Source organism: Peromyscus leucopus, chromosome 8a (assembly GCF_004664715.2).
Source record: "Peromyscus leucopus breed LL Stock chromosome 8a, UCI_PerLeu_2.1, whole genome shotgun sequence".
Classification (NCBI taxonomy): Eukaryota; Metazoa; Chordata; class Mammalia; order Rodentia; family Cricetidae; genus Peromyscus; species Peromyscus leucopus.
In genome coordinates, this window is record NC_051085.1 from 35,982,477 (window position 1) to 35,997,728 (window position 15,252).

Sequence of the window (15,252 nt, forward strand, 5' to 3'; positions counted from 1 at the left end):
ATGTCACTGATTATTTTGCCTTCAGTGGTTTTTGAAACCACGTCTTAATATGGATGGTTTGGCTTGCTATTTCAAAATGTAGACTGTAGTGCCTTGGAAGTCCCTGTCAACATTGGGCAGAGAAAGTGAGAACCAACCAATGTCTGTGCACTTAAGAAAATAATTGAATTCACTATACAGAAATACATTTTCCCTCTGATCCCCCCCCCCCCCCCCCCCCCGCCGCCATCCCAGTGTCCTTTGTTTTCTGCAATCAACCCATAGCCTTTTATTATGGAACTTAATAAAGTTCAGAGGGGACAGAAGTGTGGGATGTGTAGGCCAGGATATCCTGGAGAAAGCACATGAAATGATTCTCTCTTTTGTCCTGCAGGTGAAGCCTGATGCGCCCTTCTTGTTCGGCAGCAAACTAGAAAGGAAATTAGTGGGGAATGTCTTAAAGGAAAGAGGAAAAGGAGAGATGCACGGAGAGAAAGATCTTGGATCCAAACAAACCGAGCCAATCCGAATTAAGATCTTTGAAGGGGGGTAAGGAACACATAAGCCCAAATGGAAAATGTTTGGTTGTACATTGGTATGAATGGTCCTGAATGTTTGCCTATGGTAAATAGTGTGTGCTCTTGCAGAAACTCAAAGGCAGTTTCCTTTCCCAGTCAAATTGATGAGTTCTGCTTGGGAAAAGATAGCAACTACAATCATTTTCTTCTAGACTTGTCCTCAGTGATCCTGGTCCTACTATGCATGTAGTCTCTCTGCCCTGAGCTTTCACATCTCTGATTTTATATGAAACCTTCTACATTGGCAGCCTCTTGGTGTCCCTTAAGTTCCTTTGTCCTTTAATATTTTATGGGTCTTTGGGTTACTACAAGGGCATATTTGTATTCCGTGCTGATGTTAGTGGAATCATACATACTTCTGTATATTTCTAAGAAAGCATTTCTTTTAACTGAAGACTTTCATGAGATACTGACAGTTTCACTACCCATGTCCCTTTGTGCTCTTGATTCAAGTCGGGGTATCATATTGCATTTAATTCCCCGTGTTCTCTGTCTCTATTGGTGTATAACAACCTCTTCTCAAATGTTCTGAGCCATTGAAACTCAAGTAGTAAGGTCCAATGGTTTTCTTTTGTATAAATAAGAAAATGTATGTGCATGTAATAGCTAGTTTTATGTTTCAGTAGAAATATATTATTTGATGTAATCCATGGGAGAAATTCAGATCTATGATTTTGGCTAAAAAAATTTTTTAATTACATTTTGGGGATTATGTTATTAGTCTTAACTCACCAACCTATCAATAAATTACATACTTTCATGAACATACTTTTATTTCAACAGTATTTGAAGGATAAAATAATGTTATCTTTTACTATAGAAATATTGACTATTAGGGACATAAAATTTCTCATAGTTCTACCAATTTGGAATTATGATAGTTGAGTTGCCCTTGGATTTTTGCCCCATTGAGGCATTGAATCTTTTCACCACAATTGTGTGTATGCATGAACTTTGCCTCAATATTTTTTGATATCCCTCATTTCATTACACAAATGAGAAGAACATGCAATTTTTTTTCTTGAGAGACAAAGTGGTCTCTGTGACCACTCTGTTTTATGCAGCAGCCTTCTTCATATGTACCACTAGCTTCCAGCTGCCATCAGGATTACTGTATGTTGGGGGAATCCATCTCCACTCACAGAAAACATGAGTCAAAGCATGTCTGAGAACCTCTCATTGCTGTGTTTTTGATGACTCAGAAAGGTTGTACAAGTATTTTATTTTATATTTTTTTATTCCTTGCCCAATCATTTTTAAATCTCTGAACCAATTCTCTACCAATTTCTGATACCTAGGCATTCATTCCAAACAGTATGTTCCCACCTCCTATATTGCTGATTGTAGAATGGCAACAACAACAACAAAGAATTACTGACCAGATCATCCACGTTATCTAATTGACAGGGTTAATAAGTGTTTCTTTAATTACTCTTTTTCAAAATCCATTATGTATCAGGTAGATTTGTCGGTCTGCATAAATGTTTAGAGAGTCCATCTGAACACATTCTCCCCATATATAGATTTATGTAGAATTTTACTTTATTTGATTTTGGAAATGGGTTAATCATAAGACACTGAAAATAAACTCTTTCATTTGAGGATAAAGTGTGTTTCTAATCAGTTATGATGACAGGCTATAGATAAAGCTGGAGTATCCTTCCCTGAAGAGTATTGGCTTTCTGTAAAATCACTGTGTCCTCTTAAACAGTTTCACTTCCTTAAGAACAGATAACAAAATTGAATGGAGGAGGATATTTTCGTAGCTTGAGGATTTTCTTTGATTTATTATAAAATTCAAATGTGAAAATAAAATAAGTTTGGAGAGCAAGCCAAAGTTGAAGTGTTTTAAAAAAGGGTAAAGGGCATGCAAAATCGTTGACCTTCATGTTCCCCCTAGGTTAGTACAAAATGTCAAGAATGCTAAGATCAAGTATTATCCATAGCAGAGCTGGAATTCCAGTATGTGGATGGATTTTTTTTCTTTTTGAAAAGCTTTCTGCAAATTTGCATTTCTCTTTGTATGTTGGAGTATTAGCTAGAGCAAGATGAGAATAGTCACAAGCCTCTTAGAGTGAAAACCCAACTGTAGATCTAAATTCCACTAAGGAAATCCACAATGAATAGAGAATTTTGCATGCTTGCCTACCGTTGGAACAAAGAACTCCCAGGGATATTTTCTTCCCAGAGTGATAATGGAATCTAAAATTCTAGCCTTGCTGTGGTCTAAGAGGTCATCCCATTCATTGAGTTGTGCAGTAGAAGCCTATGGTGTTATGATTTATCCTGTGCTCTTGTTTTCTAAGCAAAATGAGGTTGCAGAACATTAGGTAGGTTTCTTCTCTTCTGTCTAAGACTTCTTCATCGTTTCAGTTTCATGAAACTAGATGGCCTCAGATACCCTACCAAACCTCCCTGTGAAATCCTTTCTGAAACAAATGCTAATTTTATTCCAAAGTCTCTAGTTTTCATTATGCAACAGTGCCTTCAAGAAACCAGTCAGAATTCAGACTCCATGTTAGTACAGAATCATGATCCTGGGAAGAACAGATCAATTTGCAGACAACAGTTGGGGAACTGAGCTCAGCCTGTGCAAAGTTGCAATTTCTGAGGCACTCAAGTGCCAGGATTGCAAAAATAGAGTGGAAACCTGCAAGGAAGAATTCTATTCTTGGTTGTGCTTATTTTAGCAAATGTAGAGGAGTGTTTGCACACGTATATTGTAGATGATGTCATGTTATCAGATTATGCATGAAGCATGATTATCCTAATATGTTGGTATGTTTTTAGCAATGTTCCTTGATTGGAGGCTATCCTAATGCCTGAAAGTAGTAGGTCCCGGTTTGTATCTCTTTAGGCTTATGTAAACCTATTCAAACATTTGTATACTACATCTGTAAATTGTAGTCCTATCTAGAATAATATTTTGTTTACAGTGATAAATCTGTTACATAATTGTCTCAAGTATTTGCTTTATAAACTTCCCAGGGTTCGTAGAAGTCAAGATGAAGAATTGGGGAAGACCCTCATAAAAATTAAAGTCAGGCGGTGATTAGCTTTTGGCTTGATGTATCACATGTTAAGAGTATTTAAAAATCATAGTGGATTGCCTCTTCTTCAAATAGGTACAAATCAAATGAAGATTACGTGTATGTCAGAGGACGTGGACGTGGAAAGTACATTTGTGAAGAGTGTGGAATCCGCTGCAAGAAGCCAAGCATGCTCAAAAAACACATCCGCACTCATACTGATGTCCGGCCTTATGTGTGCAAGCTGTGTAACTTTGCTTTCAAGACGAAAGGTAGGAGCCCGACTTTTGCCGGAGTTGTTGTTTTGAGGGGAGAGGTTGCAGGATAACTTCTGGTTGCTCAGGATTCTGTATACTATTTAGCAATTCCCTTTCACCAACTATAAAGAGCATTTTGTTTGTGAAAATATGACCCTCTGAGGTATATTTCCTCCTTCCTGTCCAGGATTAAAGGATGGATGTGAGACTGTAAGGCTCCTTTTATGACTAATTAGGAGCTACAGACTTAGGGCCAGGCAGGTTGTCTCTGAAGGAAGTGGCTAAGAAGTGCTGGGTAGCTATTACTTCGTGTGGGAAATTTATGTGGGCTAGATGAGATTTGCACCAATATTGAAATTCTGCAGGGAGACAATACATAAGAGGCAGTGGATCAGCAAGGAAAGGAACTGGGAAGAAAAGATGTGCCCATGGTCAGTTTCAAGAGTATAAATAATGTAAAGATCCACAGACTCCCCGGTGGGCCCCCTCCATCCACAGCGGCATTAATTATGCATGGAGACTTGATAGCTTCTGCTCTGTGTATTCATCGACATGGAGACAAGTCTCACTCTCAGACCTCAATGGTTAATCGCATCCAACTCGGACCTGCCTTGAAATAACATTCTATCATTTTCAAATGTCTGTTTCAGTAGGCTGATTTACATGAAGATGTTTCACTCATGGTTGCTGCACTTATATTTCTATTATTCTGTGATAGGATGAAAATCTTAATGTTGAGTTGTCAGGTCTGTCTAAGGTATCTTGTAGTCAACCTTTCATCAACCCTGCTTCATTTCCAACATCTTAACTTTAAATCAAGTAACCTGCTCTGATGTCAAAAGTTAAAAGCAGACGTGAATTATGATAATCTTAGGATATGTATACCGATTTCAGTTGTAGCCAGAATTTTAAATTGTACTTTTTTTTGATGGAAGTATAAATGTTTAGTGTCTTCAAACATCTGATATTTATTTGGAAAGTATTTATGTGTCTATAATGCCTCATTTGAAGTCCAAGAAGGGAGAGGGAGTATATTCGTTTGTATTTCAAAAGAAATAAGCACACTGTTCTTTAAATACTCCTTTCCCTTAGCATGATCCAGCTAACTGAGAAGTCTCTAGGAGGAAAGAAAACTAAAAGTGTGATTTTTTTTTTAGGACACATTGCAAGTCCACCAGTCCTTACAAAGGTTATGTCTTCACTGGGCATGTGGGTTTGCTGTCAGGAGAGGTGCATGAAACTGGATGCCGAAACAGTACAGTTCTAGGTAGCCGATTAAAGTTGGTTCGAAACCATTGTCTGGACTATCAGCAGGAAATAGTGTACATTTGATCATTATTAGAATTTCCCTGTCAGCCTTTGGAAGTGTCAAGCTAGAGGTCTCGGAATTTAGGGGTGAGCAAAACGTTCTAGGAAGCCCCGCAGGATTCATCTCCTGCTGAATTACCTACCTTTCAGATATTTTTATTCTCTGAACACAAGTGTGGTGTACCTCCTTGCTGGTACCAAGCTCCCAGCATGCTCTTGTTCCCTTTGCTCTATCTAGTCTGCTACCTCAGGTGCTCATGGCTTCTGCAAATCAAAGCCAAGGCGGGATTGTTTCCACTTCCAACTTCTAACTACAAACCTACTCTGTAGATACGACCTACTGAGAGGAAGGGAGCCTAGAGCCCAACTGAGTTCCTGTTTGGAATATGAATATGTATACTTTGTATATACTATATATGCAGAAGCATACTACAGTTGAAATACAGTTAGCTCTGTGTCTATGAGGGATTGATTCTAGGACCTCCCACAGACACTTACTCCCCCATACAAAGTGCTGTATTAATGACACACGACTCACTTTCTCCTGGATCCTTTAAATAATTTCTGGGTTACTTGGATACTTTATACAATGCAATTGCTGTACAAGTGTTTTTTTTAATCATATAGTTTATGGAATACTCAGGAAAGAAACTTGAACTTGTTCAATACCGCTAAAATGTTTTTAAATTTTCCTTTAATATTCTTCGGTGTAGGATATCCAGATGTAGAAGTCATGGATACAGGGGACTGACTATAAATGATCTTGCCACACTTAGCATCTGTACCCTTATGCATACCATCCACACACAAACTGTAGCAGAAACAGATGAGTTTCATGAATTCATGAAAACTGAATAAAGTTTAGTTCACTGACATCTTTAAGAATTAATATAGCCAAAAAATTTTGAACCTTAAAAAAGTTATAGATAAGATGTTTTGATAAGAATCATAAAGGTGTAGTAATATTTGTATTGGAGGTATTAAACTAATATATAGAATTCCTACCTATGTTAACAACAAATTAATAGTAATGTAAGTGAGATAGTAATTTTTAGTAAAAAAAAAAATGTATTTATTTATTTATTTAATAGTAAGCATAGCTCTACTAGAGGAAAAGAAATGCTTTCATTGGGTTGAGTTTCCACCTAGGCTTCTGGGAGCCTGCACTTGAAAATCAGGTGCATACTGCTTCATTGCTACTACATTGTGAAGATGGTAACAGAAAATAGCGTGATGATTTCATCAGAATGAAAGAACAGGCTCTATGCATCTGAATTGATGCCTGAATCTTTTTTTGATAAGTTTATGGGATAGAAAAATGTATATACACAAGTTAGTTCATCATACATGTTGTGCATCAGTCCACCACAGTTTGATAGTGAATTCATTCTCTTGTTTTCTTGTTTGTATTTTCTAGGAAACCTAACGAAACACATGAAATCTAAAGCACACATGAAAAAGTGTCTGGAGCTGGGTGTCTCGATGACATCAGTAGAGGACACAGAAACTGAAGAAGCAGGTGTGTGACTTTCTGAGTTGACTGGCCTCTCTGGTGGCCTTTATGGCCCACTGATTGTATGGCACTTTATCAAATATTCTTTGCAAGAAATAAAATGGCACATTGAATTGCTTGAAAACTACTAAGGAGAAATAGAAACATTTCAAGTGTAACTTTTTTAGAGGTGGGGAGGCCTTACTTGGAAACTAGTTTTATCTAAATCCATGAAGGGGTGTATGTGAGTGAGGAGGATGTGGTAGCGATTTATGTGCTTTGGGAGCTTCTGGAGGAAATTGAAAGCATTTTAATTGTTAGAATTCCTACTTAGAGGAAACCTAGTAGAAAAAATACCCATGGTTCACCTCAGTAGAGAATCTGAAGGTCAGCAAACTTCCCGAGGTAACCCTCATATATTTAACTTGCACCCGAAGCAGTGAAAGCACTGTTGCTTTTCTTTATCAGCAATATTAGCCACATCCGTTTGTCTAGAATTTTCTAATGCGACCTCTCTGAAGTCTGAAATAAAGAGACCCTGTCCTGGAGTTCTCAGAGATGAAACTAAATAGGCAGGGACAAGTGAGTGTTCAGGGGGTAGTACAGAGGTGTGATTGTTTCAGAGGGCCAAGGGGCCTAGGAAAGCTTTAGGAAAGAGTGTTGAGGCAGTTAATGAGCTCCTAGCCTTGAAACAGGGATTTTAATCAGTTATTGTTGGATTGTTTCAGAAAACATGGAAGATTTGCACAAAACATCTGAGAAGCATAGCATGTCCAGCATTTCCACTGACCACCAGTTCTCAGATGCCGAGGAATCCGATGGCGAAGATGGCGATGATAACGATGATGATGATGAAGATGACGATGACTTTGATGACCAGGGAGATTTGACACCCAAGACAAGATCAAGAAGCACCAGTCCTCAACCTCCTCAGTTCTCCTCCTTGCCTGTCAATGTTGGCGCTGGACCCCATGGAGTTCCTCCAGATAACTCTCTGGGACACTCTTCATTGATCAGCTATTTAGTTACTCTACCAAGTATTCAGGTTACTCAGCTCATGACCCCCAGCGACTCTTGTGAAGATACGCAGATGACAGAGTATCAGAGGCTGTTCCAGAGCAAAAGTACAGACTCGGAACCAGACAAAGACAGGTTAGACATCCCTGGTTGCATGGATGAAGAGGCCATGTTGTCCTCAGAGCCAAGCTCCTCCCCAAGAGACTTCTCTCCCTCCAGCCACCATTCTTCACCAGGATATGATTCTTCACCCTGTCGAGATAATTCGCCAAAGAGGTATCTGATACCCAAAGGAGATTTGTCACCCAGAAGACATTTGTCGCCTAGAAGAGATTTGTCACCCATGAGGCATCTGTCACCAAGAAAGGAAGCTGCATTGAGGAGAGAGATGTCTCAAGGGGATGCTTCACCGAGAAGGCATTTGTCTCCAAGGAGGCCATTGTCACCTGGAAAGGACATGACAGCAAGAAGAGACCTCTCTCCCAGAAGAGAGAGAAGATATATGACCACCATCAGAGCACCATCTCCCAGAAGGGCTTTATATCACAACCCGCCATTACCCATGGGGCAGTATCTGCAAACAGAGCCAATTGTATTGGGGCCTCCTGTAAGTATGACCTGAACTCTCTTTCCACAAAATCTGTAGAACACTGATACCTCCTATAGCATAGTAGTAAGGCATTTATTATTGTTTGGTTGTCTCTTGAGGGAAGGAGGAAACCTATTAATACCAATAGCAAGGAGATATTTTTATTACACACTGTGTTGGTGACGTGGCTTTGGCACTGTTCCAAGTATAATATTGCATCAGAGCAGGAGTGAACTTCCAGCTGGGAGCAGGTGAAGGCTTCTGGATGTTTTCTAAGCTCACTAATTATAGGGATGAGCCAAAACCCTTAGGTGAGGACCTGGGAAAGGCATGCCTACATAGTCAAACATGAGGATGCTCAAGTGTTATTGATATGTACTCTGTAGCAGACAAGGACTCAGATCCAGTCCTTGCCCTTGACTTCCTGCAATGCTTTTTAAAAAAATATGCTCATTGCATGGTCCTACGTGAAAAATGCACGCGGGAAAATGGTCAGGACCTAGAAAAAGGCAGTGGGACACGCTAGTCGCTCATGAGTAATAGGCATGAAGGTTTCTGCATTTGTTGTTGTTATCACCTGGGAGAGATGCTAAGTGAAAATGCAGGCCCAGAGAATGAGCAATCAGAGAACTTGGAGACTATTTGGAGGCTTCTGGTGTTTGCCTTTCCTATAAACTAAGGTGGCAACAGTGGTGGCCATAGACCCTACTAGAACCACAGGTTTAGTAAAAAGCTGTAGAAAAGCCTTGCTCTGCCTCATTCCACAGCCTAGCCCAGCAGATCTCGGTGTCTCTTTCCATCCTGGGATGGCTGTCAGAGGGCAGACAGCACAGAGGCATGCCGTCTTCTGGGTTTGTTTGCTTTAAGAGTGGCTTTAGTTTCCGGATCTTGATTCCTGTCTGTATTCTCTTTGCTCTGTGTTCTGTCTGACATAGCATGGTCTTTCTCAGTGATAGAAGCCATTGCCAACTCCTGGCTCTGTCTATCCCTACCCCTGTGGCCAGTCCCCTCCCTCTCATCACCTACCGCTGTCTTGAGTCGGAAGTTCACACTGTCACTGTCAAACTTCAGGAAAGCTCCCCGCTTTCCTCTTTCTGTCCTCATCACCCTCTTTTCATAAATCGGGTACAAAGTTCATCTTGATGTTGCAGTCCTGCAGAGACATGCCCAGCAGTCTGGACATGACTGATTTCAAGCCAATAAATTAGCAAGCTAAGAGAAAGCACCACATCTCTGCAAGTGTCTGTATCTTGTGAAGCATAAGTCGCTTCATCATGAAAGGGAAGCTGGAAATCCTTCTGGGGTAGCGTTAAATGCTTCCTCTGATGGAGACATGGTGATGCTGGCAGGGTGTACCAAACCAGTCCTAACCCATCATCCCTGAAGCTTTTGGTTCAGCATTTGGCCAAATGGACCACAACGGGCCTGTATGAGGTGGTGGAGCTCTGTCAGGCAATCGTATCATGAAAACAGAGCCATTGATTTAACAAGCTGTTAAACTTGAGCAAAGCAATTAAGGAATTAATTAACTAATTAATTAAAGGAATTAAACAATAAAAGAATTCATCTAATTTTGGACCTCTGATTGACTACAAAGTAGTTGGAAGAAAATTGGTTTAATCAGTTATTGCGTTTTTCCTAATTTTTGTGTGGTGTTTTGTCTGTTTTGTTATTGTTTCTTTTTAAAATATCTGCACATCTCACAGAGCTGTTAGACTTCATCACTGACACAGCCTTTGGCTTGCTACCTAGTGCAGTTCTGGTGATGTTGACTCATCCCCTTTGGATAAACAGGGAGACTTTTCATCTTTCTATGATGTGCGAACAGGACGCTCCTGGTCAGAGCAAAACAGACGTGACTCTTCTCGGAGAGGTGTTTCACCTGACTGCTCTGTCAGGTGCAGGCTTTGCTCTCTCTATTTTCTCTAATCATATACAAAAACATCAAACCAGAATACAACTAACCATAGCCCCTTTTCTATAATTTTGTGACCAGTAGCTTGTCTTTTTGCGAACAGTGATGGAGACTCTACAGGGAAGTGACTTCGGTGTGATGGGACCCTGACGCTCACTCTTGCATAAGAAATCATTGGTTTATTCTGAACTTAGGGCCAGAGAACAAATTTAGAGGGGCAACATGCACCGCTAGGATTCTTCCCCTAATACCTTCCGATAGATAAGAGAATTGAAGAGCATGTGTGTTTTCTTCATTCGGTCACTATGGTCATCATTTGCTTCTGATCAGCGACGGTCTGAATCTCAAATGTCTATTGAGAGCACAAGATTGTATTGGACTTAGGACACATGGAGTGTGTTCTAGTTTTAGAAACATCACTCCCATCAGCCTGCAGTCGGGGATCTCAAGTAGTTTTGTGTAATGGCACATCTCTCCTAGTGTCTTCTTGCTGATTCCTTCCTCAGTAGACTTATAAGATCTGTACTCTCATGAGGTCTATGCAGTGGATGGCACAAAGAACAAATGGAAACATAACAGTAAAATGAAAAAATGACCAAGTCACCTTTTATTTTAATCCTTAAATCTCTGATAACTATGATTTACAAAGAATTCATTTTCTTTGGAGATTGCTTGCTCTCACAAGCATTAGGATTCCTCTGCCTTAACTGGTATTTGATGAAGACTTGCTCTTTTTTAAAGCAGAATGAAGGCACAGAGTTCATGTGGACACAACACTTAGGGGATTCTTCTCGAGCCCTGCAATGTTCACCCATCCTAGCTTGTGAGGTCCTGGTGATCCTGAGGCTGGTGACTAGACTATTTCATCTGTGTTACAGAATAAACCATCTGTCAGTAGCTTGGATAAGATGCAGCCCAGAGCACAACAAATTCCAAGCATGGCACACAGTAGCAGGCATATGCATAATTTATCGTTCCTGAGCCAGGCTCAAATCTAAATAGAACTGGGTGAATCCTTAATGGTAGGAGTCAGTCCTTGAATCTGAGAGCTCAGGCATCCTTGAGTTGAATAACAACAGTTTTTAAGATCGCTTTCCTAGATTACGCTCTACTTGACAATTTTTTTAATCTATCTTGAGTGCTTATGTAAACGAACAATGCAGTCTATTATTGATGAATCATAGCAATTGAAAATCTGATAGATTTACTAGAGCCTGATAATCTGGCAATCTGAGTTATGTTCTGCTACAAAAACAAGCATAAAAAATAAAGCCTTCATTTTAGGACTAAAACCATGAAATCTGGAATTCTGGTTCCAATTTCTAAATACTCTTACTTAATTTTCAAGAAGACATTTTTGCTATACATGATATCAACAGAGGAATTAAGGCATAATCATCTTTAATTTCCAGCTATAAATTGAATATAAATGATTAACTCTTAAACACACATGATGGTTAACTACACTTGCTTCCTTTTAAGCACTGCTATTTCTATAAGATTTGGTCTTGAACTAGGACTTGAAGAAACCTGCATTCTTTGTTGGGCCTCTTCTTATGCATTCTTGTAGGTCGGTGCCTTGCACAGTAAGACCTCTCCTCAGTAGGGACGTCTTCCACTAGATCAGTACTCAGCACAAAGGGACCTCTCCTGAGTAGTGATGTATTCCTGTAGGCCAGTGCATTGCGGTTTTTCATAACCACCCAGCCATCCTTTGTGTGAAAAACCATTTCCTAAAAGCCGGTTGCCAACTTGTCACTTATACCTAGTCTCAGGAATGTCCTTCAGCTCAGCCTAAGACATAAATAGTTGGTAATCCTATTTCCTTTTAGTTTCAATCCCATTAATATTTGCTAGTTGTTTATGTTTGTTTTGTTTTTGTTTTTCCACTTTGTTGGTTGCTTTTATGTTTGTTAGTTGTTTTCCTGGTGAATCCATTCTTTTCATTTGCTCTTATGAGGAAAACAGCCAGCACGTGACTTCATGCCTAGTGGGAAATACACTGGATGCTTTAGTGCTTTGCTGTTTACAAACAAAAGCCACTGTCCAGAGGCCGACACCTTCATCGGAGACAGCTGAGAAATCTGTTTAGTTTTGAGAAATTCTTCCTAGATGTTGGGCATCCTGAAGGAGGGAAGGAGGGAGGGAGGGAGCGAGGGAAGGAGGGATAAAGGGGAAAAGAGAGGTAGAGAGGGAGGAAGTTTAGCCCAAGAATGGAAAGTGGTCAGATATGAATTCTGCTTTCTTTTCCCCTGTAGAATCTCAGAAGAGGATTACCTCAGGTTCCTTACTTTAGTCTCTATGGAGACCAAGAAGGTGCTTATGAACATCACGGCTCCAGCCTTTTCCCTGAGGGTCCTACTGACTATGTCTTCAGTCATCTTCCTCTCCACTCTCAGCAGCAAGTCCGAGCTCCTATCCCCATGGTGCCAGTTGGTGGGATCCAGATGGTTCACTCCATGCCACCGGCCCTTTCTGGTTTACATCCTCCACCCACATTGCCTCTGCCCATGGAGGGCTCTGAGGAGAAGAAAGGAGCACCAGGGGAGGCCTTCACTAAGGATCCCTACACCCTTTCCAGGCGGCATGAGAAACAAGCCCCTCCCGTTTTGCAGTCATCTGGTCTACCTAGCTCACCCTCCTCCCCACGGCTATTGATGAAACAGAGTACTTCAGAAGACAGCCTAAATGCCACCGAGAGGGAACAGGAAGAGAACATACAGACTTGTACAAAAGCCATCGCCTCACTCCGGATTGCCACAGAAGAGGCAGCTCTGCTTGGGGCCGATCAGCCCACGTGGGGGCACGAGCCCCACCAGAAACCCTTGGAAAGTGCACACATCAGCATGAGACACTTTAGCGGGCCTGAGCCAGGTCAGCCTTGTACCTCAGCCGCCCACCCTGACTTACATGATGGTGAAAAGGACAGTTTCGCACCATCACAGACTGCAGGCGCTCACTCCACATTTTACAGCAAGGGCAGCGTGGATGAGAAGAAGGCGGACTTTCCTAGCAGCAAGGAATTATCTTTAAGCACAGAGGAAGGTAAAGAACCTTCATCAGAGAAGAATCAACTACATTGATCTGAGTTGCATGGACACGTTCATTTCCATATTTCCCTTTTTTTCTTGTTTTTGTTTTTCTAGGAATAGAGGTAACCGAGTTGATAGCATGCCTGTCCTAAGTTACAATAGTTGGCTATTATAAATACTTTTGTTGTTTTGAAAACAATTAGGTAAATCAACAAGTCATCTTGAGCCTGACCAAAACAAAATTTGAAATTAACCTATTGGGTCTGGTACTTTTAAAATTGTACAGATGTTTGTGCCTTTTCTTTACTTTGCTTATATTCTTATAAGCATTTTTTAGCAGTAATTTGTACATATTTTAGAATTTGTGTATCTGCTTTGTAATAAATGTAATTTCTTTCCTCTTTTGGACACTTGGATCTAAATGGTGTAAAGCAAAACAGCATCAATATATATGTGAGGTTGCACTAAAACATATTTTTATATGATAAAAAACTGAACAGCTTTTATGTACAGCTCTGATTCTGTAATACTAATATTTATTTTGTTTCATAAATTGTACATTTTTTCTTAATGTTGTGGATTGCTTTTCTATGTGAAGCATGGATTTACTGTTGCGTAACTAGAACAGAAATGTCCATTGTAAGCAAGATATTTAAGCTAGAATATCTTATTCTGCACTTATGCATTAGTTATTAAAAAAAAAAGATAAAGGACGTATCCGTTGGTTCTTAACTTGTAAATTCTTTCTGTCTCGTTTGCTGGACTGACAGTAACTTAAGAGCTGATTGTGATTTTAAATGGATAGTACCGTAAAGCATTAAAGTAAACAATGTGCTATTGTGAGTTTTTTCAAAGCTTTATAAATCAGTTATAAATAATATTAAAAGTATTTGGTCTTCTGTGAACATGTTGATCTATATACTCATCTAAAAATATGGGAAAAAACATTCCGCCCCATGTAAATATGTACAAGTGCATCATTGGTGCAGTTTTGCGTAACTCAGTTGGACACGAGGTTGCCACAGACCTCTGCTAGGGTGTCTTTAAAAATTAAAATGACAGAGCACATGGGACTGTGTAGAGCTTGGTTATCGGCCGGCCCGGTGGCTTGGTAGGCAGTGCTGTGCGCTGCCCGTGGAAAAGACCTGGACTTGAAAATCTTGGTTCTTGCTGCACAGGATAGTGACTGGAACTAAGGCTGCATAGAGGGATTGCACTTGGACTTGAGGGTTGGGTGTGGAAGCGGGGAAGGGGGATGGAGACCTGCTCCCCGGCTCTTCCCATCAGCCTGTTCGTGTGGTTACAGGGTTAACATCAGCATTAGGGGATGCCGCCTTGCCCTTCCTACAGGGAAAGAGTGTCTCTCCTGGCTGTCTCAGGGGGAATGAAGAAGAGAAGCCTTCAAGAGAAAGCAGCTCTTGGGAGGAGGAAGTTTTTTGTAGATAACCTTCAGAACGGCTTTTGGTCAGTGTTGAAGGTGGGAAGAGCCTTTGCAGGTCCAGAAGAGCGGAGCAGAGGGAGGGGGGGGTACAGCAACATGTGCACACGCACGCACATGTATGTGCATGCGCACACACAATCTGGGTTATCTTTGTGCTATATAGTGGATTATAATTCTGTGAAACCAAGTTTGTATATTGAATTACATTAAGGAGTGTTCTTTAAAAAGAGAAATAAATATACAATTACATGCTTGAGGTGTCTAGTTCTTGTGTGTGTGTGTGGGGGGGGGAGTTACAGTTTATTTCTGATTTTGTTTCTTAGAGGATTTTGGTGCTGTTAACCTACACTCCGTGATTTTAATTGCTGGGTTCTTTCCATCCTGAGGCATGCCCAGTGCAGATAGTCTTTTAACAAGTGGCAAGACATATTGGCTTCAGTGTCATCGGTTTAGCATAGGTGGCACTGCTGAGAAGTGGTGTCACCCAAGCAGAATCTTGAGCCTGGGAAGCATGCACTATATCTGAGTAGACTCTCGAATCATTCCCATCCCCCTCTCCGCGCACAGACACAGGTGTAAGTGAATTCCACTAGGGAAGTCTCCTTTTGCTTTGTT

The 15,252-nt window shown here is 40.6% G+C and overlaps 1 protein-coding gene across 9 annotated transcripts in view; it reads left to right on the forward strand.

Annotated features, from left to right (window-relative positions):
• Positions 1-14,891, forward strand: part of Hivep2 (HIVEP zinc finger 2) — a 192,674-nt gene extending 177,783 nt beyond the window's left edge. For 8 of the 9 annotated variants that reach the window (XM_028861448.2, XM_028861455.2, XM_037200461.1 and 5 more), the window contains 5 exons: positions 374-528; positions 3,683-3,858; positions 6,569-6,670; positions 7,372-8,267; positions 12,423-13,247. In XM_028861448.2, coding sequence (XP_028717281.1) covers positions 374-528; positions 3,683-3,858; positions 6,569-6,670; positions 7,372-8,267; positions 12,423-13,247 — 2,154 coding nt within the window. Of the gene's footprint in view, positions 1-373; positions 529-3,682; positions 3,859-6,568; positions 6,671-7,371; positions 8,268-12,422 lie in introns of all 9 variants that reach the window. The other variant, XM_028861432.2, reaches the window with a different exon arrangement.
• The last annotated feature ends 361 nt before the right edge of the window (positions 14,892-15,252 follow it).